At 48.4% G+C, this 24927-nt stretch overlaps 1 protein-coding gene and 1 long non-coding RNA gene across 2 annotated transcripts; both read left to right on the forward strand.

Moving 5' to 3' along the window:
- Positions 1-179: 179 nt before the first annotated feature.
- On the forward strand, positions 180-13154 carry LOC311063040 (uncharacterized protein; the record flags this gene model as incomplete). The annotated part of the gene is made up of 2 exons (XM_084082255.1): positions 180-1535; positions 11733-13154. The coding sequence occupies 2 exons, from the start codon at positions 180-182 to the stop codon at positions 13152-13154; spliced, it is 2778 nt and encodes a 925-aa protein (XP_083938381.1).
- Positions 2145-11660, forward strand: LOC311063713. Its single transcript, XR_014602636.1, has 3 exons — positions 2145-2224; positions 9740-9841; positions 11504-11660. It is a non-coding gene; the product is annotated as an uncharacterized lncRNA (long non-coding RNA).
- Positions 13155-24927: the final 11773 nt, after the last annotated feature.

Raw genomic sequence — 24927 nt, forward strand, 5'->3', positions numbered from 1 at the left:
GGAGGGAATACTGACCCAGACCACTGGAACCTGCTACTGACTCTGTCAGCTGAATGGACAACAACCACAATTCACAGTTAAAGTAAACTTCAGGGAACATTCTTGAGGAGGAAGTGTTACCATCAATGACTTCCTGTATTGAGCAGAAAGTATCTTCACTCAGAGACTAAATGGCTTCCATGTCATCTCTTCCAGAAGAGGATTTTTCCTGTCTCGTATGTCATGACATCTTTAAAGATCCTGTTCTCCTGTCATGTAGCCACAGCTTCTGTAAAGCTTGTCTGCAAGAATGGTGGAGACAGAAGGAAATAAAGGAATGTCCAGTTTGTAAGGAAATACATTCAACTGATCATCTACCCCGTAACCTGGCTCTGAAGAACCTGTGTGAGGCCTTCATACAGGAGAGACGGAGAGCTTCAAAACGTAAGAGAACTTCATCAGGGTCTGAGGATCTCTGCAGTCTGCATGCTGAGAAACTCAAACTGTTTTGTCTGGGATGTCAACAGCCAGTGTGTCTTGTGTGTCGCGATTCAAAAAAACACACCAACCACAGTTTCAGACCCATCGATGAAGCTGCTCTGGATCACGAGGAGGAAGTCCAGAAATCACTGAAGACTTTACAGGAGAAACTGGATGCCTTAAATAAAGTTAAAAAGAACACTAACCAAACAGCAAAACACATTAAGGTCCAGGCCCGACACACAGAGAGGCAGATTAAGGAACAGTTTAAGACGTTTCATCAGTTTCTACAAGAGGAAGAGGAGGCCAGTATCACTGCACTGAGGGATGAAGAGCAACATAAGAGTCAGATGATGAAAAAGAAGATTAAGGTCCTGAACAGAGACATATCAAGCCTTTCAAACAACATCAAAGCCATAGTGGAGGAGCTGAGAGCTGAACACATCTCATTCCTGCAGAACTACAAGACCACAATGGAAAGAGTCCAGTTCACACAGCAGGACCCACAGCTGGTCTCAGGATCACTGATAGACGTGACCAAACACCTGGGCAACCTGACCTTCAGAGTCTGGAACAAGATGAAGGACATTGTCTCATACACTCCTGTCATTCTGGACCCCAACACTGCCAATCGAGAATACACCCTGTCTGATGATCTGACCAGTGTGAGATCTGGAGAGGAACAGCAGCTTCCTGACAACCCAGAGAGGGTTGACAGCTGTGGCTATGTCCTGGGTTCTGAGGGCTTTAACTCAGGGACTCACAGCTGGGATGTTGAAGTTGGATACAATATAGACTGGGAAGTGGGTGTGTTAGCAGATCCTTTTCAGAGAAAGGAATACATAGGTCAAGAGTGGTATATTTCAAACTCATCAATGTCAGTCACCGTATTGAAGCAGCAACCTCAGAGGATCAGAGTCCAGCTGGACTGGAATGAAGGAAAGGTGTCATTCTCTGATCCTGATACTAACACACACATACACACCTTCACACACACTTTCACTGACACACTCTTTCCATTCATTAGCCATGATGATGAAGATGTCCCTCTGAAGATGTTACCCGGGAAGATCAGTGTAACTTTGGAACAATGCAGTTAGACATGATGATGATGATGATGATGATGAGATGAGACGTTGAGAGTCCATAAGGGGGAATATTATTCAGTTTTGTAGAATATATTGTGTTGTGATCAACCCGTGGACCCCCATCTTAAAATATTTGGTGCCAGGGACCCCCATCCACTAGAAGAGGAGATTTATATAAAAAAAAATGCTCTTAGCTGGTTTTGTATTGAACTGTACTTTCCTGTGCTGATATCTTTTTGCAAACTGCTATTAAAGTATTCAATCAATACAATCATATTATCTGTTTTCTTTTCGTATAATAATAATAACAACAATAATAATAATAATTATGCATTTTATTTATAAAGTATATACAGTCTCAATAAAGTCACTTAAATGAGATGGGAGACTATCTGTTACTGATGTGTAATCTAATGGGACTGCATACCTGAAAATGAAAGTCTGACTCTAGAAACATGATCTGAAGTCCAGTTTCACCATCATTCTTTTACCGTCTCTATTCTCTCATTCAATGCGCGGTGCCCTTTAAGTGTTACGACAGTACTGATTTACGGCCGTTTTTACTGCAGCCGTTCCTTCTCACGTTGGTAGAGGAAAGCGCGGGTCAGATGGTTGTTGCCTGTGAGAGAAACATCAAGTGACTCTAAAGTATCTTCTGTGAGACTCTATTCTGTTAGGTGAGCACTGAACATGTTGATTTAAGAGCTTTAACAGTATCTAATGTGTCATATGATATTAGCCTTAGATCAAGACTATCGTAGATGTATTTTATCGATTTTGACATTTTCATATCTACGAGTCTTAGCCCCCCCCCCCAGCTTTTCTTAGTTAGAATGTCACCAGTAAAGCCCGTATTTCTTCAAACATGTACAAATGCAACATATGAGGTGTTTACCCGCTTGCCCCAAATGTTAAATATGTTTACGGAGCATGTTTGTAATGTATTAGTCCATATCTTTCAATAAATGAGTGTTTTAATCCCGTCTGTGGCCGAACCCTCGTTTACTTCTTGTTTACATTGGGTGTAATTCCGGCTTTCACCGGATGCGCCCCATCACCACCGCCCATTGGGAACTTCCTACAGAATCGTCCACAGACGGGATTAAAACACTTCTTTATTGTAACATATGGACTAATACATTACACACACACTCCGGACACCTAGTTAACATTTGGGGCAAGCGGGTAAACACCTTATATTTTGCATCTGGACATGTTTGGAGAAATACAGGCTTTACTGGTGACATTCCAGGGTGGTCGCTACGACTCATGTCAAAATCGATAAAATACATCTACGATAGTCTTCATCTAAGGCTAATAATATGTAATGTGTCGTTTGATTTATGGTTAAAAGTTTTACAACTACATTAACGTTTATTATAATTCAACTTTGGCCAGTAGTTGTATTGTATAATACGAATCTTAGCCCAGACAGAGTGTTAGTGAGTTCTCTCTAACGCTCTGCCAGGTGAGCTGCTCTGCTCATAGACCAACATTACACTGCCGTGAGAGGTCTCCGTCTTTAGTAAAAAATAAACTAAACTATTTAGCTACTCACCGAAACAAAGGCTGTTTTGTGTTGTTTTAAGTCTATATTCCAGGGTGGAAGACTCTCAGCATCCCACCTTCTCTGTATAATACACTTTTGGGGCAGAAATAAAATATGTACTGCCAGACGGAAATTATTGTATTTACTCCACTGCGCCCCCTACAGATCTCGTCAATATAAATTACCATTGAACACATCTATAGAGGGCGCAGTGGAGTAAATCAAATAATTGTACAAGGAAATGTAATACATTCTACAGTTGGTACAGCTACATGGTCTTTGTAATTATGTTGTCATGAGCTGCAGCATTGGTTACACAAACACTACCTGTCTTATTATTTATGACAGTCTTGTATCAAGGCCAGGTATAAATGAGTTACAGTGAAGCTATCAGTGTATGATATGAATAACTATTGAGTTGTGTGTTTGTCTGGAGGGAGTGATACTTGACACTTATTAAACCATTAGTTTTATCTAAGTGTGAAAACAAACCATAGCGTTGTCCCAGTTCTGTAGAAATAAACACAATGCTTGTCCTGTCAGTATATAATCAATGGCTTTCACAAAAATCCACGTTTGTCATGTTGTTATGACAGACTTACTGCCAGTAATAATCTCTGAATCTACAGTATTGCATTTTTATAAAGTGTTTGTAGGAAAGCCCTCGTTGACACAGCAGTCCTCGTTGACATAGAAGTCATGTTGACCCAGCAATGCTTTGATGCATCTAATTAACGACTAGTTTCAGAAGTCATGTTGACCCAGCAGTGCCTTTGATGCACCTAATTAACGACTAGTTTCAGCTGGTGTTCCTTTCCCAGTCAGTCGATGCTCACCTAATGAGCGATTATGTTCAGCTTGTGTGCTCTCACTCAGTCAGTCTTGCTTTGTTTGACATGAGGAGCAGTGCTATTTCTCTGACTGTGTGTGTGTGTGTTCATGACAGTAAAAGTAAGTGTCTTATTGTTTGTTTAGAATATGATGCGATACTTTATGTTATTGTCATGTGCTGTTTTATATTGTGTATGTTTGAATATATTACAGTGATTGTGAATTGTTTGTTGATAGCTACTAGCTGTGCAGTACCTACTGTTGATTTGAACCGTGATGTTTTATGTAACAATAATTTGATTGTTATATTCATTTGTGATGTTATATTATATGCTAAAAGCGATTTGTATTTTGTGTTTTGTAGACCGCACGTATCAGAAGTAAAGCAACTGAATCAAGCTCCTCTCCTGTGACTCTTTTACCGGAATCACGGTCTATAGTGTACCAGCTCTATTCTAGCAACTGTAGAGGTCCTAGTCCTCTGTTTCATGGTCCCTCGAGCCGGATCGAGCTCCAACAAACACTATGGATCCTACAAAGCAAGACCTCACCGAGGCAGCAGCTCGTCCCCACAGACAGCAAAGCCTTCCTCAACACCTGAGTGACTACGAAGTGGGCTACAAACCGCAGACACGAGATGAACCTCCAAAGGCTCTACCCGACGAGACGAGGTCCACATCTCGGGTCAGTGAGACACACCACTCTAAGGCCAAGTCGGCCTCTGTGCCCAGTGTGTCCAGCGCAAGCTCCCATAGTGAGTCCTCACATCACTCAAAGGCCAAGTCCGCCTCCGGTGCGGGTTCGCATCGTGAGTCCTCACATCACTCGAAGGCCAAGTCCGCCTCTGGTTCGGGTTCGCATCGTGAGTCCTCACATCACTCCAAGGCCAAGTCCGCCACTAGCTCACGCTCTCATCGATCCACTGCTAGTGCAGACCCTCGACGTGCTCTGACACCAGTCCAGGAAGCATTTCTCCAAGAGAATATCCAGCGCCTGGAGCTTGAGCAACTACAACAACAGGTCTTCGAAGACAACAGAGCTGATCAGGAGTGTCAGCGCCTTCAGCGCCTGCAGCAGGAAGCTCAAGACGCACGAGAGGCTATATCTAAACGTCTTGACAGACAAAGGCGACTGAAGAAGAAGGAGAACGAACTCCAGGTGGCTCAGCTAGTTACCTCACTCCTTCAGGAGCCGGTGAGGGAGGAACCAGGTAGCTGTGAACCATCCACAAGTAGCTTCAAGCCCCTACCGATGACGAGTGCCTTACCTACAGACTCGACACCATTGCAGCGTCCAGTCATCCTGCAGGGCAGCCAGCCCATACAGGTTCACTCCACCACAGCACTACCCACTTCGACTGCATCGGTCGTGCCTGCTTTCACCCAGCAGCTGCCTCCTCAATTGCACATAGGAACTGCAGTGATGCATCCCCCAGCACAGCCGATACCTCTCTCCCGTTCACCACCTGCATCAGCGTTCCATGCTCCGGTTGCCCTTTCCCACACTCAGATAGCGCCTGCTCAATCCACTGTGAGCCTTACGGCAACGCATCTGACATCACAGCCGATGTCTTTCTCTGCAGCACCCCCTGTAACAAGATATTCAAACATGTCAGCTCACAGTCGGCTTCCCCCAAGGTCACACCAGGCCACGGCGGTAGGACCAAGCGCCCATACCCAGCAGTATCACACCACCGTACCATCAGTGCAGATTCCTGCCTATGGCGTGGCCACCTCTACTGCAGCTCAATGTCACAACCCCATGGGTTCCACTGCACATTACATGGCTCCTAACCAGCCGAAGGTTGATCCAGGGCAATATCAGTATCCAGGTTCGATGATGTCATTCATCCCGCCTTATGGCATTCCCCAATCAATACTGCCAGTCTTTGAGCGTGACCGTGAAAGCGACTTCGCTCTCCTCAAGATGGCCTTGGATAACCTGACAAGCGGTCACGGGCACCTGAGCAAACAGTATAAGTACCAACTGCTCCTGGGCCACTTGAAGCTTCCCAGTGCTCTCCACCTGGCCAAAGCCTACATGTACGACTTACAACCGTACACTGCCGCATTGCAAGCCCTGCAAGACAAATACGGTCAACCCCGGCAGCTCGCCCAATCAGAGCTAGGTGCTATCCTCAATACACCTACCTTTAAATACGGCGATTCTGAAGCCTTCGACTCCTTCGCACTGTCCATCCAGGCTCTGGTGGGAATGCTCGGGACCCTGGAAGGACCTAATGGTTATGAGTTGAGATGTGGATCACACGTCGACCGGCTCCTGACCAAGATGCCCCCATCTTACAGAGATGGATTCATTGAATACTGCCTTAGTCGGGGTATCCTAAGGACAGGGTATGACCAGACCTACACTCTGTCCGACCTGGCAGCCTGGCTTCAGATGAAGTCACACGTGAAGCGTCTATCAAGCCGAGCTGCAGCTCTCTATCAGTGTGATGCCCCCCATCCAGTCAAGAAGGAGCAACGTGTCACTCATAAGGAGAAGACCATGACCATGTTTCTTAATTCAGAAGACTTTGCCAGCCCTTCAGAGTCTGCGCGTCCTAGTAGTTCAGCGTCTGCTCACTCTAAGTCCACCTTCAAGTCCAACCCGTATTGTCCTTATTGTGACAACAAAGAGCACTTCTTGAATAACTGTGATGACTTCAATGAGCTGTCCACCGACCAGGTTGTGAAGTGGATCCAAGATGGGAAACGGTGCTGGAGGTGTGGCCGCAACCATGCAGCTGAAGCATGTACCCTGAAGCGCCCCTGCAAAACATGTAAAGAGCAGCACCTCACCATCTTGCACGACTACGTCCAGAAAGCCCAAACTAACATCCACATGGTGACTACACCACCCGTCGGAATCGACCTTGACCGGCCCAACCGCCCACACCAGGTGATGCTGAAGGTCGTCAAGGTAATCCTGAGAAATGAGGACCAAAGCTTTGAGACGTATGCCGTGCTGGATGACGGCTCCGAACGGAGTATCATCCTCCCTCAAGCTGTGCATAGCTTGAACCTTGCCAGAGAGCCAGAGACTCTCCATCTGAAAACCATCCAGCAGACCTTTGAACACATCCAGGGCAGCTCCGTCTCCTTTGACGTTTCTCCACTGTGTATGCCTTCCGACACTGCCAACAGTCTGAGCCTGTCACAACACTCCTACCCCATAGCTGCACTACAGAAACGTTACAAGCACCTCCGCAGCCTGCCCTTACCGCCGATCGACCATGCTAAGCCTCTGCTTCTGATAGGTTCAGATATGCCACATCTCCTAAGCCCTGTACAGCCAGTACGTGCAGGCCCACTGGGAGGTCCCATCGCCATTTGCACCCGACTGGGTTGGTCACTCCAGGGTCCTACCAGTCTTGTCCAAAACACGTCATCTGCACAGTGCCTCCACATATCCACTGTATCCCCGGCCGCCAAGCTCTTCAGTAATGTGGAACGCCTTTGGCAAGTAGACACTCTCTATTATGTGAACCAGAAGGCAGCCACCCGCTCGAAGCAGGACCAGCAAGCCATCGCCTTGCTGCAAGCATCCACCATTAGACTCGAAGTCGATGGAATCCAGCGCTACGTTACCCCCCTGCTTCGGCGAGCAAACGCTACCCAACTTCATGCTCCAAAGGAAGCTGTACTGCCGTGCCTCCGCAGCACTGAGAGACAACTTTCCAAGGACCCTAAGCAAGCAGAGGTCTACTGTAATGAAATATGTAACCTGCCCTTAAATCACCTCCTGCTCCCCGGACCAGCACTTGGGTCTAGCCTGCTCGGTGTCCTCATCCGATTCCTGTGGAAGGAGGAGGTTGGCTGGGACGAGGTGATCCGACATCGAAGTCTGCCGGACCAATGGCGTTCCTGGGAACAAGAGATTCCTCACCTTATGCGCCTGGAGTTCCCCCGAGCCTGTGCTCCGCCACAGGCCAACACCGCTACAGTCACCAGGGTCCACATTTCCTTTGTGCTCGCTAGGTCTTGGGTGACCCCCCGCAAACAGCTGTCGATACCACGCCTAGAGTTGAGTGCTGCCTTCACAGGTGCTCAGCTCGCCGACGTACTCCAAACTGAACTCACCGTGCCCATCAAGCGAGTTACCATGTGGTCCGACTCCACTACTGTTCTACATTGGATTAAGCCAGAGTCCTGTAGATACTCCACCACCATTGGTAATTTGACCATCTCTCCAGCTTCCCAGTTACCTGCCGTCAAAGACTTCTCTTCATGGAAAGAGCCCATTCAAGCAACAGCCAGGTCCCTTCACGGGGCGGCTGACTCTCACACCAAAGAGCTCATCCAAGCAACAGCCAGGTCCCTTCACAGGGCGGCTGATTCGCACCCCACAGAACAGCTCGAGGCAGCGGGCTACCTCTCCTCGGATGTTGCGGAGCCAGATCCCATCACTCCGAACATTCTCATCATGAGACGCCGGGATTCATCCCTGCCACAAGCCATCTACGACTCCAGTGACCTCTTTGGGAAGCGTCGCTGGAGACACAGTCAAGTGTTGGCTGACCATTTCTGGACCCCTGAAAGACTTTCCTGTTTATGTTCAAATGTTTAAGTAGACATTTGGGGGCGGCTGTGTAGGAAAGCCCTCGTTGACACAGCAGTCCTCGTTGACATAGAAGTCATGTTGACCCAGCAATGCTTTGATGCATCTAATTAACGACTAGTTTCAGAAGTCATGTTGACCCAGCAGTGCCTTTGATGCACCTAATTAACGACTAGTTTCAGCTGGTGTTCCTTTCCCAGTCAGTCGATGCTCACCTAATGAGCGATTATGTTCAGCTTGTGTGCTCTCACTCAGTCAGTCTTGCTTTGTTTGACATGAGGAGCAGTGCTATTTCTCTGACTGTGTGTGTGTGTGTTCATGACAGTAAAAGTAAGTGTCTTATTGTTTGTTTAGAATATGATGCGATACTTTATGTTATTGTCATGTGCTGTTTTATATTGTGTATGTTTGAATATATTACAGTGATTGTACTTTATGTGAATTGTTTGTTGATAGCTACTAGCTGTGCAGTACCTACTGTTGATTGAACCGTGATGTTTTATGTAACAATAATTTGATTGTTATATTCATTTGTGATGTTATATTATATGCTAAAAGCGATTTGTATTTTGTGTTTTGTAGACCGCACGTATCAGAAGTAAAGCAACTGAATCAAGCTCCTCTCCTGTGACTCTTTTACCGGAATCACGGTCTATAGTGTACCAGCTCTATTCTAGCAACTGTAGAGGTCCTAGTCCTCTGTTTCAGTGTTGTTCTTGTTTTGCTGTGTTTTACACCTACACAATGGTGGAGTAACCAAGTAACTGAATTTACTCAGTACTGTATTCAAGTACAATGTTGAGGTACCTTGAGTATTTACATGTTCAGTTCTCTATACAGTACATCTACTTCACTAAATCTCAGAGGAGAATATTGTGCTTTTAATTCCACTGCAGTCATTTATATACTTGGGGTATTGAAAAATAGCCGATTTACAAGCTCACAACGTGCCGCTTTGAGTTGTGAGCTTGTCGATCTGCTATTTTTGTGAAATGGGACATTCTGCATAATGAGCACTGCAAGTATATTTTGCTGCCAACATTTTCAAACTTTTACTCTTGCGAGTGTACAAATGGAACCAAAAAAGGACCCTTTTGGTTCCATTGTACACTCTCAGAGTTACAGACCTGTAAGGGTCCATTTGGAACCCCCTCAAGTAACCCAGAGGTATGCAATACTGTATGTATGATTGCATTTGTTTGTGCATTTTATTTTAATGAAGGCTGATTTATTTATTTATTTTCAAATCTAGGAATGGTTAAAGGGAAGCGTTAAGGAATCAGACGGTTGAGAGGGAATGGTTCAAATCCTACAGGATCCCAACCCTACCTGAGACAACACAGTAAACACAGAGGTTGGTGTTTACACTCCTCACTTGCCAAATACACCAGATGTACAAGCTGTCAACACCTTACCATGAACATGAAATATTCTTTTATTTACAGTGACACCATCTGTGTCCATTCCTGATGCAGGACAGTGGATAATTAGCATAATGCAAGGGACACTTTTCCCCTTGGTGATCAATACAACTCTAATGCATATCAGATAGAGGCTTTCTAGTGTCCTCATTCACTTCATATCAAACCACTTGTTCACCTTTTTATCATAATAGTAACTATTCTATCAGACTCTTTAGTAGCGTTTGGTCTTTCATTTTTTTAACATTGTAGGTTGACTATGCTTAGATGCCTATTTTAGAAGTTTTTTATTAAACATGTTTTTTATTGATGTCTCTGTGAGCTGCTTTAACACCTTAATTTCCCCTCGGGATGAATAAAGTAACTACCAACCATGGTGTTCTGAAGAACAATATACAGTATAATAATTATGTCTACAGGCAAAACACGTGCTTTTCAGTTTGTAAAGGCAACCTAACAACAAATAATTGCCAGTGAGGGATATGGTGTGAAGCTTTTCCAGACGCGTGGTGTTGACAGTAAATCAGGTCTTCTCTTGAGTGTATTTAAAATGTTTATTTGGATTGCAGGATGATAACAGCAAAAACAAAGGGTGTTTAACGGATAACTAACCAACTAACTGTGATAAGAAAATAAACCAAAAATAACTCAAAACGAACAGAAAACAAACGAAAACACGCACGGTTGAAAAACTGTTTGGCTTCCCTCTGTGATTCCCAATCCCTAATGCTGTGCACCTTTGACACCCCCAAATAGGCTGTACCCCCAAATTGGCTGAGTCTCCGCCTATGCCCAGGTCAATTCAGTAGTATCACAGCACCATCACAATACAAATGTTAAACCACAATCAAATTGGCTGCAACACAGTTATTACACTGACGGCATGTTCAGGTTTCAGTACTCTGGGTTTATGGGTTAAGTTGGCTCTCCCTCCCTCTCCATTGTTCTAGACTCTCCTCCTGACTTTAAAACATCTCATTCAACCAGTTAAATAATAATAATACATAAAATGTATATAGCGCTTTTCTAGGTAGTCAAAGTCGCTTAACAGAGAAATTAAAACAACTTTATTAGGAAAAAGTATTTAAAAAGGCTAAATACTATTAAAAAAAAAGGTAAACAAAGGTTGGTTGGGATTTATGTAGGGAATGTAAGTCTGGCCACAGAGAAAGGCGTGTCACCCCAGGTTTGCTTATTTGTTCTGGGGATGTCCAGGAGGTTGGCATCGCCCGACCTGAGGGAGGGGGCGTGGCGTTGGAGGAGTTCAGAGAGGTAGCGGGGAGCCTGGTTGTTGAGGGCCTTGTAGGTGGTGATTAGTATTTTATAATCTATTCTGTGCTATTGCAGTAGTGGAGTCTGGATGTGATGAAGGCATGGATGAGTGTCTCAGCAGCAGTGTGTGATGGGCTGGGGCGAAGGCGGGCAATGTTGCGAAGGTGGAAGAAGGCAGTTTTAGGGATCTGGTTGACATGGGACTAAATGTGTTTGGGGCATACGTTATATGTGTATCAGATTAATGGCAAATTTGTGTGTGTGTGTGTGTGTGTGTGTGTGTGTGTGTGTGTGTGTGTGTGTGTGTGTGTACTTTGCAACAGGTCTGTGGTGGTGTGTCAAAGCTCCGCCCCCTGCCAGACTCGCCTGAGACGATAAGATTGACCTTCAGATTAAACACAACTTCCAGTGAGGAGGACTGACTGTCTTTCCACATCTACAGGAGTGAATACTGACCCAGACCACTGGGTCCATTCTAGAGGAGGAAGTGTTACTACGACTGACTGATTTCCTGTATTGAGCAGAGTGTTTGTTGCTTCATTCAGAGACTAAATGGCTTCCACGTCGTCTCTTCCAGAAGAGGATTTTTCCTGTCCTGTGTGCCGTGACATCTTTAAAGATCCTGTTATACTGTCATGTAGCCACAGCTTCTGTAAAGCTTGTCTGCAGGAATGGTGGAGACAGAAGGAAATAAAGGAATGTCCAGTTTGTAAGGAAATACATTCAACAGATCATCTACCCCGTAACCTGGCTCTGAAGAACCTGTGTGAGGCCTTCATACAGGAGAGACAGAGAACTTCAAAACGTAAGAGAACTTCATCAGGGTCTGAGGATCTCTGCAGTCTGCATGCTGAGAAACTCAAACTGTTCTGTCTGGAATGTCAACAGCCAGTGTGTGGTGTGTGTCGAGATTCTAAAAAGCACACCAACCACAGTTTCAGACCCTTTGATGAAGCTGCTCTGGATCACAAGGAGGAAGTCCAGGAAGCACTGAAGCCTTTACAGGAGAAACTGGAGGTTTTTAATACATTTAAAACAAACTTTGACCAAACAGCAAAACACATTAGGGTCCAGGCCTGGCGCACAGAGAGGCAGATGAAGGACAAGTTTAAAAAGCTTCATCAGTTTCTACTAGAGGAAGAGGAGGCCAGCATCACTGCACTGAGGAAGGAAGAGAGGCAGAAGAGTCAGATGATGAAGGAGAAGATTGAGGGTCTGAACAAAGAGATATTAACCCTTTCAAACAACATCGGAGCCATAGAGGAGGAGCTGAGAGCTGAACACATCTCATTCCTGCAGAACTACAAGACCACAATGGAAAGAGTCCAGTTCACACTGCAGGACCCACAGCCGGTCTCTGGAGCACTGATAGACGTGACCAAACACCTGGGCAACCTGACCTTCGGAGTCTGGAACAAGATGAAGGACATTGTCTCCTACACTCCTGTCATTCTGGACCCCAACACTGCCTTTTCATTATACACCCTGTCTGATGATCTGACCAGTGTGAGATGGGGAGAGGAACAGCAGCTTCCTGACAACCCAGAGAGGTTTGACCAAGTTTGCCTCGTACTGGGTTCTGAGGGCTTTAACTCAGGGACTTACAGCTGGGATGTTGAAGTTGGAGACAACGCAGACTGGGGCGTGGGTGTGTTAGCAGAGTCTTACCAGAGGAAGGGAGACAGAGGGGGTCAACAGTGGGGAATATGGTTATATGAAGGTGAATACACAGCACACTCACCAGGGTCAGGCACTGATCTCTCATTGAAGCAGAATCCTCAGAGGATCAGAGTCCAGCTGGACTGGAATGAAGGAAAGATGACATTCTCTGATCTTGATACTAACACACACATACACACCTTCACACACACTTTCACTGACACACTCTTTCTATACATTTGCACTTATGATGATACTGTCCCTCTGAGGATGTTACCTGGGAAGATCAGTGTAACTGTGGAACAATGCAGTTAGACATGATGATGATGAGACATTGAGAGTCTTTAAAGGAGGATATTACATTTAAATCTCTATTTAACAGGATGGCAATGAAACCTCTGTTTTTTTTTCCTCTGATCTGTGATGTCATCAAAATGTTCATATTGTGTTTTTTTGGATCACACCTATTGTTTCCAGTGATGGTTATCATTAAACTATTAAGGGTTCAAGGTATAAATTAAAAGAATATCACAACATACTAATATACTATACTCATTTGGTCTATTATACAAGGAAAACACTGCCACCAATATGTGTTTAAAAACCCTAAAGTACTTATCAATATGACTGATTTACTTTACTTTGTCCTGTGGTAACAAAGAATGTAGAGAATAGATAAATGTAGTGAAAAGGATGAATACACTCAAAGGGATATATAAGGAGAAGGAAGGATATGGATGGAAAACAATACAACCAAGTGAAAGTTTAAATACAGTGAGTCAAGTTGTTGTTTTTTGTTTTGTCTTTTAATGTTTGGGTCTTCATACTCGCTGAACTGTCCTGTTAGCTGTTTTTCTTTTCATTTAGTCTCTTAAATGAGATGGAAGACTATCTGTGTCTGATGTGTACTGGGACTGCATTCCTAATTAAAGTCTGACTATAGAAACATGATCTGAAGTCATGGTTGTTTTTATAGTGAGGTAGTGGACGCATGTGTGATTCTAGTCTACTCTAGTCTTACTGCAGGGTGTGATGGCATGACGTCTGTTTTAGGGATCCACCTCGCTACTCCGACACCCCGGAGTTCCGACAGCCAGAAAAACAGCCGTCAGACTCGGACCGGGGACCCCCGGCGAGGCCTCGACCCGGCCCAGGGAGCCCCGAGGCTGGGTACTGGCTCCGGTCCGGGGGACCCCCGCCTCCGGGGGACACCCGGCTCTCCAGGCGGTCCCGTGGACCCACTCTTAAGCACCCCTCAGCGGGCGTTAAGTGGACTGACAGGCCGCGGCCAAAGCTCCGCGTGGACCTGGTAGTACAAACGCCGACGCGCGCCCATGGGACTATTATGGACTTAGCGCGTCGGACCCGGCTCACCGGCCGGTCCCGCGGACCCACTCTTAAGCACCCCTCGGCGGGCGATAAGTCGGGGGGTCCCGCGGCCTACGGACCGCAGGTACCTGGTGGTACAAGCGCTGCTGCGACAGTATTTATAATGCCCGTTAGCAGGGTCTTGTTTCCTCGCTGAGGACTGTCTTCTTCCCTCGGCTATATGGTTTCGCTAGGTAGGGGACAGTGGCAATCTCGTTCGGTTGATTCGGGCGCCCCCAAGGCATACGGATCTCCTCGCCAAAGGCGAGGCCGACCGCGGGGGGCCCTCGGGCGGTCTGTTGCAAGACAGGGGGAATCTCGTTCGAACAGCTCGGGCGCAGCCACTGCTGAGTTGCGGGACAGCCGGGGCGCCGGGCACGACCCACATAGATACGTAGCTGCTCGCAGGTTCATGTCAAGTTTCCCCACCCCCAACCCCATCAAGGTAACTTGCCTTGCGGGCGTACTATCGGGGACTCTGGTTTACCCAACTCCTGCGTGCACCACCTATGTGTTCTACACCCATATAAGGTACTGTCCCGGCGTGGGCACTTGGCAGTGCCTGCACGCCCAACTCAGACAGGTCTGCAGCGCCCTTTAAGACAAGCATATGCTACTGGCAGGATCAACCAGGTAGGCCTCCTGTTCCGCCGCGGACGTCGCGCCCAGCTGAGGCGCGCGCCGTGGGGTTGCCGGTCCGCGGAGCTTCCGCCCGAGGCCCCCCGCGAGAGGGGCGGGCGGCTCTCTCCCGGAGGCGTGCACTGCGACGGTCACCGCGGTCCGCCTTTACCACCCAGCCGGTCGAAAGCGTGTTACGGTGGATCGGCAGTCCATGGCCCGGTACGCAGCTGTTTGGTCGGTCGCCGGAGTACGCGACGCGGGCAGGGTTTGAGAAACGGAGTCTCCGGAGCGCGCCTTCGCGCCCCCCGCTGCATACGGATCTCCTCGCCGAGCCCCGGTGAGGGGGCTCGAGGCCAGGCCGACAGCGGGGGCCCTCGGGCGGTCCGTGGCAGGACAGCTAGGGCAGACGGGGCGTCTCGGTCTCGCTAGGACGGGGTCGGCCGCGGAGGAGTGCGGAGGAGAGACCACCGAGGCCTCTCCGCACGTGGTTCCTCCGCGCCTGTTCGGGCCCGCAGGCTGCAAGCAGCATCCGCCGGAGCACACGAGGTGCCGGGGCCCTTGCAAGAGGCGGGCTTCGTTTGCCAGTCGGTCAGTGGGTCCCGCGGTGGTGGTTCCACCACGGTTCCCGGGGGTCGCCGTGCCTAGCGACCCCCGGCAGGCCCTCCGTGCGGGCCTGCGTTCCGTCCCCAGCGTCCGCACGCTGGTCCATAAACTCGTTCTGGGAAAAGTTGCCGAGACTACCGGGAGAGAATTTCAAAGGAGGGGGCCATGGCGGAGCCCAGGACCTCCTGGGCTCCAGAGACCTCCAGGGCGCCCGGCCGAGGCGGCGCGCCCGACCCGAGGCCTCTCTCTCGGCCCGGCCTCGGCGCCCGCGCGCCGCTTCCATACACTCGAGCTGGCACGAGTTGCCGGTCTGCCCGGGAGAGAATTTCAAAGGAGGGGGCCACGGAATAGCCCATCTTCTCCCGGGCTGGCGGAGGAGCTCCAGGGCGCACGGCCGCCCGGCCGTGCCCGACCGGAGGCCTCTCTCTTCCCATACACCCGATGGCCACTGTGGCGTCCAATTTCCTGGTTCTTTCCCCCCTATCGGGGAGGGGGAAAGGGACCCATGGCCACCACCACCGGCGCCCGGCTCGGCCCGCCCGGGCGGCCCCGAGACGGAGCCTCGCCGTCGGCCCCAGCCTCGGCGTCCGCACGCCGGTTCCATACACTCGTTCTGGGATAAGTTGCCGAGACTACCGGGAGAGAATTTCAAAGGAGGGGGCCACGGAGAAGCCCAGCTTCTGCCAGGCTCGCGGAGGAGCTCCAGGGCGCACGACCGCCCGGCCGTGCCCGATCCGGAGGCCTCTCTCTTCCCATACACCCGATGGCCAGCGTGGCCTCCAATTTCCTGGTTCTTTCCCCCCTATCGGGGAGGGGGAAAGGGACCCATGGCCACCACCACCGGCGCCCGGCTCGGCCCGCCCGAGCGGCCCCGGGACGGAGCCTCGTGCCGGGCCTCGCCGCGGCCGAGCTCCATAGGGACCCTCTGGAGCGAGTGGCCGTCTCTACCGAGAGACTTTTTCAAAGGAGGGAGGCAAGGGCGAGCCGGGCGCCTCCAGGGCCCCGGGGTGGGGACGGGGAGGTACCACGCGGAGATCCAGGACAAAGGGGCGCCTCGCGGCGCCCACACTGCCCCGGGACCATGCCCCGTTCTCGGGCAGGGTCCCCTAGCTATCCGCTGGCAAAAGTGGCCGAGACTCCCGGGAGAGAATTTCAAAGGAGGGAGCCATGGCGGAGCCCAGAGCTCCTTGGGAGCTCTGGACTCTGAAGAAATCCCGGCTTTTTTCCGAAAGCTCCAGGATTCGGGGCGTCTCGCCGCCCCGCCGCCACCCCAGGAGGGTGCCCCTTCGTGGGGCATGGTCCCTAGCTATCCGCTGGCAAAAGTGGCCGAGACTCCCGAGAGAGAATTTCAAAGGAGGGAGCCATGGCGGAGCTCAGAGCTCCTTGGGAGCTCTGGACTCTGAAGAAATCCCGGCTTTTTTCCGAAAGCTCCAGGATTCGGGGCGTCTCGCCGCCCCGCCGCCACCCCAGGAGGGTGCCCCTTCGTGGGGCATGGTCCCTAGCTATCCGCTGGCAAAAGTGGCCGAGACTCCCGAGAGAGAATTTCAAAGGAGGGAGCCATGGCGGAGCTCAGAGCTCCTTGGGAGCTCTGGACTCTGAAGAAATCCCGGCTTTTTTCCGAAAGCTCCAGGATTCGGGGCGTCTCGCCGCCCCGCCGCCACCCCAGGAGGGTGCCCCTTCGTGGGGCATGGTCCCTAGCTATCCGCTGGCAAAAGTGGCCGAGACTCCCGAGAGAGAATTTCAAAGGAGGGAGCCATGGCGGAGCTCAGAGCTCCTTGGGAGCTCTGGACTCTGACGAAATCCCGGCTTTTTTCCGAAAGCTCCAGGATTCGGGGCGTCTCGCCGCCCCGCCGCCACCCCAGGAGGGTGCCCCTTCGTGGGGCATGGTCCCTAGCTATCCGCTGGCACCAGTGGCTGGGAGTCCCGGGAGAGAATTTCAAAGGAGGAGGCCGTGGCGGAACCCAGAGCTTCTTGGGAGCTCTGGACTCTGAAGAAATCCCGGCTTTTTTCCGAAAGCTCCAGGATTTTAGCCCCAAAAAGAGCCGATCGACAAGCTCTTAGCGCCCGAAAAAGGTTGAGGTTTTCGGCCGGGGGTCCTCCAGGGGGTCCCCGGGGACCCCTGGAGCCCATGCCAGCACTCGGCGCGATTTTTCAATTTTTTGGAGAACCATGACTCGGGGCCCCTCCGGACCCGTCGCCTGCCCAGGACCCATGCCTCTGTCCTGGGCTACAACTACCCGATGGCACCGGTCGGCCTTCCGGGCCCCTGGAGGAAAAATGACGGAGGCAGGAAGGCTCATCCTGGCCTCCTCTAGGGCCCTGGGCACTTAGAAGAATTTTCGATTTTTTTCAGAGAACCAGGATTTCGGGCCCCTCGGCGCCCTGGCTCTGCCCCAGGATGGAGCCTCATCCCGGGCATGGTCCCTAGCTACCCGATGGCACCAGTCGGCCTTCCGGGCCCCTGGAGGAAAAATGACGGAGGCAGGAAGGGTCGTCCTGGCCTCCTCTAGGGCCCTGGGCACTTAGAAGAATTTTCGATTTTTTTCAGAGAACCAGGATTTCGGGCCCCTCGGCGCCCTGGCTCTGCCCCAGGATGGAGCCTCATCCCGGGCATGGTCCCTAGCTACCCGATGGCACCAGTCGGCCTTCCGGGCCCCTGGAGGAAAAATGACGGAGGCAGGAAGGGTCGTCCTGGCCTCCTCTAGGGCCCTGGGCACTTAGAAGAATTTTCGATTTTTTTCAGAGAACCAGGATTTCGGGCCCCTCGGCGCCCCGGCTCTGCCCCAGGATGGAGCCTCATCCCGGGCATGGTCCCTAGCTACCCGATGGCACCAGTCGGCCTTCCGGGCCCCTGGAGGAAAAATGACGGAGGCAGGAAGGGTCGTCCTGGCCTCCTCTAGGGCCCTGGGCACTTAGAAGAATTTTCGATTTTTTTCAGAGAACCAGGATTTCGGGCCCCTCGGCGTCCCGGCTCTGCCCCAGGATGGAGCCTCATCCCGGGCATGGTCCCTAGCTACCCGATGGCACCAGTCGGCGGTTCCCCCTGCCTTCCCCGCTCACACAGGGGAAGGGCCAGGGAGCCCAGTGCCTCGCGGCACACTGCCGGGTGAGCGCCTGCCCGCTCTACCTGCCCCGGGAGCCACCGTCCCTGGGCACGGAGGTGGTCCATGGACCCCCGATGGGGACCAGGCACCGGGGGTGGCGCCGCCTTGTGGACGCCGGTGGTATTGCGCCCCGCGGCCACCACAGGCCTACGCAGCCTTGTCGATCTGCTCTTTTTCGACGGCAGCACTTGGTTCTTTTCCACACTCACCACCAGGGACCCCTTCGGGCGGTCCCTGGGAGATTCCGGCTGTCGGAACTCCGGGGTGTCGGAGTAGCGAGGTGGATCCCTGTTTTAGATTATTGTTACAAAACATGCATTAACCACTTCAGCCCAATGCATACGTGATATTTGAAAATAGCAGATTTACAAGCAACCGTACATCACACAACCGTCGCTTTGCGACACGTTGTGAGCTTGTAGGATCTGCCATTTTCAAAGCATTTTTAAACATTTTGGAAACGTGTGGAATGGGACATTTTGCAAAATGAGTAGGCTACTTTTACCTTTACTTACAGAATATTTCTACATTGCGGTATTGATACTTTTACTTAAGTAAAACATGTGAGTACTTTTTCCATCACAGAAGAGAACCAATATGTTCTCTTCTGTGATGGAAAAAGTACTGCTGCTCAGAGTCAGCGTTGCCATATCTGCTTATTAAGCCACTTTGGGCTTCTTTTTCTGTAAAGTTGCCTGTAAATATCGGTAGTTGCGGGTTGTGTTTTTTGGGCTTGTTTCTAAGCGTAGTTGCTTATTTTGGGCTTGTTTCCTAATGTTGTTAAACCATTGTTTCTCAAATATTGTCATGTCAAGGACCCCCAAATTAAATAATATGCATTTGTCTGTGGACCCCCATCTGAAAACGTTTTATGCCAAGGATCCCCATACAAGATTTACGTTTCAAGAATATTCAAAATTTGTACACATGTTCTTTTAAATAGCAGATGTATATCGGCCATTAATAACCAATGTATATGTGTGCGAAGGGCTCGCTTCTTTTGGGCTTGTTTTCATAGACCCGGTTGCTTGTTTCTCTCTCAAAACCTGGCAACACTGCTCAGAGTCAGACCACGACAGACGGGACCCACATACACACACACACAATTAGTGTTGTCTTATTTGCATTTTAAATGCAGATGGCCCACTCAGTACAGCACATATAGATAATCTACACACTTAAGGTGTGTCATTGTCTCCAAGTATCCCCCAATTTACACATTCTAGTATCTAGACTGTGGGTCGTTGAGCTACAGTCATTCTCTAATTACTCTCTCATTCCAAGGACCTTCTGTTTGATTTACATTAGGCCACGCAATTCACATTTATATGATTTTTATTTTGCAACCCAAATCTGAGAACTATTTTTTATAAGGCATGATTCGGTCTGTCCAGAATTCATTTGATAACGATTTAATGTTGGAGAGTTAAAAGATAAATTCTGTTCAAATAGCAATTATTGGACCTTATCCAGTTATACATTAGCCTGGTAAACCCTCCCTCCAGAAATCTCATTTCCATTCCAGAAATCAAATGGAAATTAAATTTATGCAGGGAGGGTTTACCAGGCTAGTTATACAGTATTTATGTGAATGGATGGTGAAGATTATTTATACAGGTGATCTCATTGAGACTCATTCTCAAGACACCCAGTTCATACGTCAAAAATGTTTGAAATCGACAAACAAAGTATGACAACATTATATCAATACATTTAGGCTACTGATGTGAAAATGACTACAAGTGCGTAGCTATCGGTTGTAAAATTGTGCAATTATGAATGTAAGAAAATTACTTGCCGCTATGCTACTGTTCCAAAAGCCTTCTGCAAGTCTTCTAAAAAATAAAAAAGGTAATGTCCAACAACTTGTATAAATAAAAACTGTATTAGATACACATATCACTCTGCTAACCCTTTTATAATCTAACATGACAATTGTATTGCACAGGTAAGAACTTTATCAGTCATTAATACTGACAACTCTGGGTTTGCTTTGTTTGGAAAATAAAAACATTCAACATGTTAATGAAGCAAAGGACACAAAGAAACTTGTGTCTATGTAAATGTTTCTCTGATGATGGCCCATCATCATCAACGTGGCTTTTGTTATGAGCCTTTCACATTGAAATGGCCCTGACTGCAGTTAATTGGAGGAGAGCTGAGAGGAGGTGGGAGGAGGTGTTTCTCCACTCCAAGACAAAAGGGAGGTGCTACTACTTATACTCCTACATCAACACAACACACACTGTCGTGCTCAGTCAGTGCTCAGAGTCAGACAGACCACAGAACACAGAGACAAGCAACTCAGTTCAACTTTCAGGCTGCACTCTTCTTCACGGTGACCTTCTGAGAAAACATTGAAGTAGGATCCTAGGTTACAGGTAAGAGAATATCATGGGATGACTATAAACTTTATAATCTTCTGAATTTGTTGTCAATTTCCCCATAAAGTAATTGAATTAGTAACGGCCCATTCAATCGAGCCCAAAGTAATTGTAATTGAGCCTTTCCTCTGGTAAGGCTCTGCTAACAAACCAACTTCCCAGTCTGCATTGTCTCCAACCTCAACATCCCAGCTGTGAGTCTGTCAAATGTGTTATTAGTCATATATTCAATTGGAATAAAAAGCTGATGAGACTATAAATTGTTTCTGATGCCTATCAACATATTTAGAGTTATGTTCTAGTCTGAACCTGAACAACAATTTATGTAAAATAACCATCACAGCCAGAATCTGATAATTTTAAGACAGTTCATCAAAGAGTCAAATCAACAGGAAGTTTTACATAATGTATCTCTTTGCAACAGGTCTGTGGTGGTGTGTCAAAGCTCTGCCCCCTGCCAGACTCATCTGAGATGATAAGATTGACCTTCAGATCAAACACAACTTCCAGCTACAGGAGATAATACTGACCCAGATCACTGGAACCTGCTGCTGACGCTGTCAGTTGAATGGACTTTAACAACAACCACGATTCACAGTGAAAGTAAACTTCAGGGAACATTCTAGTCAACTGACTGATTTCCTGTATTGAGCAGAGTGTTTGTAGCTTCACTCAGAGATTAAATGGCTTCCACGTTGTCTCTTCCAGAAAGGGATTTTTCCTGTCCTGTGTGTTGTGACATCGTTAAAGATCCAGTTCTCCTATCATGTAGCCACAGCTTCTGTAATGCGTGTCTGCAGGAATGGTGGAGACAAAAGACAATAAAGCAATGTCCAGTCTGTAAGGAAATACATTCAACAGATCATCTACCCCGTAACCTGGCTCTGAAGAACCTGTGTGAGGCCATCATACAGGAGAGACGGAGAGCTTCAAAACGTAAGAGAACTTCAGTGTCTGAGGAGCACTGCAGTATGTATGCTGAGATCTTTAACAGAGTTAAAAAGAAGGAAAAGGAGGAAGTCCAGAAATCACTGAAGACTTTACAGGAGAAACTGAAGGTCTTTCATGAAGTTAAAGAGAAAAGTGACCGAACAGCAAAACGCATTAAGGTCCAGGCCCAGCAAACAGAGAGGCAGATTAAGGAACAGTTTAAGAAGCTTCACCAGTTTCTACAAGAGGAAGAAGAGGCCAGCATCACTGCACTGAGGGAGGAAGAGCAGCAGAAGAGTCAGATGATGAAGGAGAAGATTGAGGGTCTGAACAGAGACATATTAACCCTTTCAAACAGCATCAGAAACCTAGGGGAGGGGGAAATGATCTCATTTTTGCAGAACTACAAGACTACAATGGAAAGAGTTGAGCTCACACTGCAGGACCCACAGCTGGACTCTGGACCACTGATAGACGTGTCCAAACACCTGGGCAACCTGACCTTCAGAGTCTGGAACAAGATGAAGGACATTGTCTCCTACACTCCTGTCATTCTGGACCCCAACACTGCCAATCCATTATACACCCTGTCTGATGATCTGACCAGTGTGAGAGATCGAGAGGAAGAGCAGCTTCCTGACAACCCAGCAAGGTTTGATGAAGTTGGGGAAGTCCTGGGTTCTGAGGGCTTTAACTCAGGGACTCACAGCTGGGATGTTGAGGTTGGAGACAGTACATACTGGGTGCTGGGTGTACAGAGGAAGGGAGTCAACAAACACTGGGTAATGGAGTTAGATGAAGGTGAATATGCAGCACACTCATCATTCTCGTCATTCACTCGTCTCTCATTGAAGCAGAATCCTCAGAGGATCAGAGTCCAGCTGGACTGGAATGAAGGAAAGCTGTCATTCTCTGATCCTGATACTAACACACACATACACACCTTCACACACACTTTCACTGACACAGTCTTTCCATGGATTACCACTAATATTGATGATGTCCCTCTGAAGATGTTACCAGGGAAGATCAGTGTAACTGTGGAACAATGCAGTTAGACATGATGAGATGATGATGATGAGTCTATAAGGGGGAATATATTACTCAGTTTAGCAGAATATGTGATTATATTGTGGTCAATGACAGTCACATTAACAAGTGTTTCCTAAAGCATTGGTTCTCAAACCTTTTCATGTTGGGATGTTGAAGTTGGAGACAATATAGACTGGGAAGTGGGTGTGTTAGCAGATCCTTTTCAGAGAAAGGAATACATAGGTCAAGAGTGGTATATTTCAAACTCATCAATGTCAGTCACCGTATTGAAGCAGCAACCTCAGAGGATCAGAGTCCAGCTGGACTGGAATGAAGGAAATGTGTCATTCTCTGATCCTGATACTAACACACACATACACACCTTCACACACACTTTCACTGACACACTCTTTCCATTCATTAGCCATGATGATGAAGATGTCCCTCTGAAGATGTTACCCGGGAAGATCAGTGTAACTTTGGAACAATGCAGTTAGACATGATGATGATGATGATGATGATGATGATGATGAGATGAGACGTTGAGAGTCCATAAGGGGGAATATTATTCAGTTTTGTAGAATATATTGTGTTGTGATCAACCCGTGGACCCCCATCTTAAAATATTTGGTGCCAGGGACCCCCATCCACTAGAAGAGGAGATTTATATAAAAAAAATGCTCTTAGCTGGTTTTGTATTGAACTGTACTTTCCTGTGCTGATATCTTTTTGCAAACTGCTATTAAAGTATTCCCTTCCCGTGTGCTGCTACCTTGCCATGGTGGGGAGGCTTGTGTGCCTCCGTGACTCAGAAGGCTATACCGGCGGGGGCTCATACCCCCCAGCAGGTTCTACCAAGCCGGGCAGGTTTCTAGAGTAGAGGCCAGACGAAAAGTAGCACCTGGCCCTCCAGGTTGGGGGTTGGGCGTGGGGCTAACAACCCCACCCCGTAAAACACTACTTTGTTACAGAAACTACGACAAATGCTTTAAACGTAGGGCCTACAGTAGACTCTAGCCGACCCGGCAGTATGACCACCCCTGATGAAAGCCTTCAACAGGAAGTCAGGAGTGCGAATGAGAGTCTGCTCGGGCCCAAAACAATGATCCGCCTGGGAGCATGGAATGTCCGCACCATGTATGAAACATCTAAACTTGCCCAGGTCATCAGTGAAATGAGAAAGTACAGGCTGGATATCTTGGGAATTAGCGAGTGCCGATGGACTGGTGCTGGACGTCAAACAACCAACGACGGTTCACTCATTCTTTACTCAGGGCATACAGACAAGCACATACACGGTGTGGCTCTCATAGTCTCCCAAGAAAAGGCAAAAACTCTGGTAGAATGGGAACCTGTAAACTACAGAATGATCAGAGCTCGCTTCGACTCCAAACACTGTAAACTTACCATCATACAATGTTATGCACCAACAAACGAAGCTGAGAAAGAGGACAAGGATGACTGGTATGATGTGCTACAACGTACTGTCGCCAAGGTCCCCCAACACGATATGTTGCTGATCATAGGTGACATGAATGCCAAGGTTGGAGCTGAAAATAACAACTGTGACAGAGCTATTGGGAGCCATGGCTGTGGTGTGAGGAATGACAACGGCGAGCGTCTTGTTGACTTCTGCCTTGAAAACAACTGTATAGTTGGTGGTACCATCTTCCCACATAGGGACATTCACAAACTCACTTGGAGGTCACCTGATGGTCTTACAACCAAACAGATCGACCACATCATTATCAACAGGAAGTGGCGCACATCCCTCCAAGATGTCAGAGTTTGCCGTGGTGCCGATGCCAACAGTGACCACCATCTGGTGACAGCTAACATCAAGCTGAAACTCCGGAAAGTAAAACCGCAGGGTCGACACAAGAGACAACTTGACATCAGCAAACTGAAATGCCCAAAAAACAACAAGGAGTTTAGTTTGGAGCTGAGAAATCGCTTCAGTGCTCTTGGTGCTCTAGCTGACCCAACTGATGAGGACCCTAATATCCACACCAAATGGGAAGCCATCAAAAACATCTATGTTGAGAC

The sequence above is a fragment of the Gymnoscopelus microlampas genome (assembly GCF_963454915.1).
Source record: "Gymnoscopelus microlampas genome assembly, chromosome: 16".
Classification (NCBI taxonomy): domain Eukaryota; kingdom Metazoa; phylum Chordata; class Actinopteri; order Myctophiformes; family Myctophidae; genus Gymnoscopelus; species Gymnoscopelus microlampas.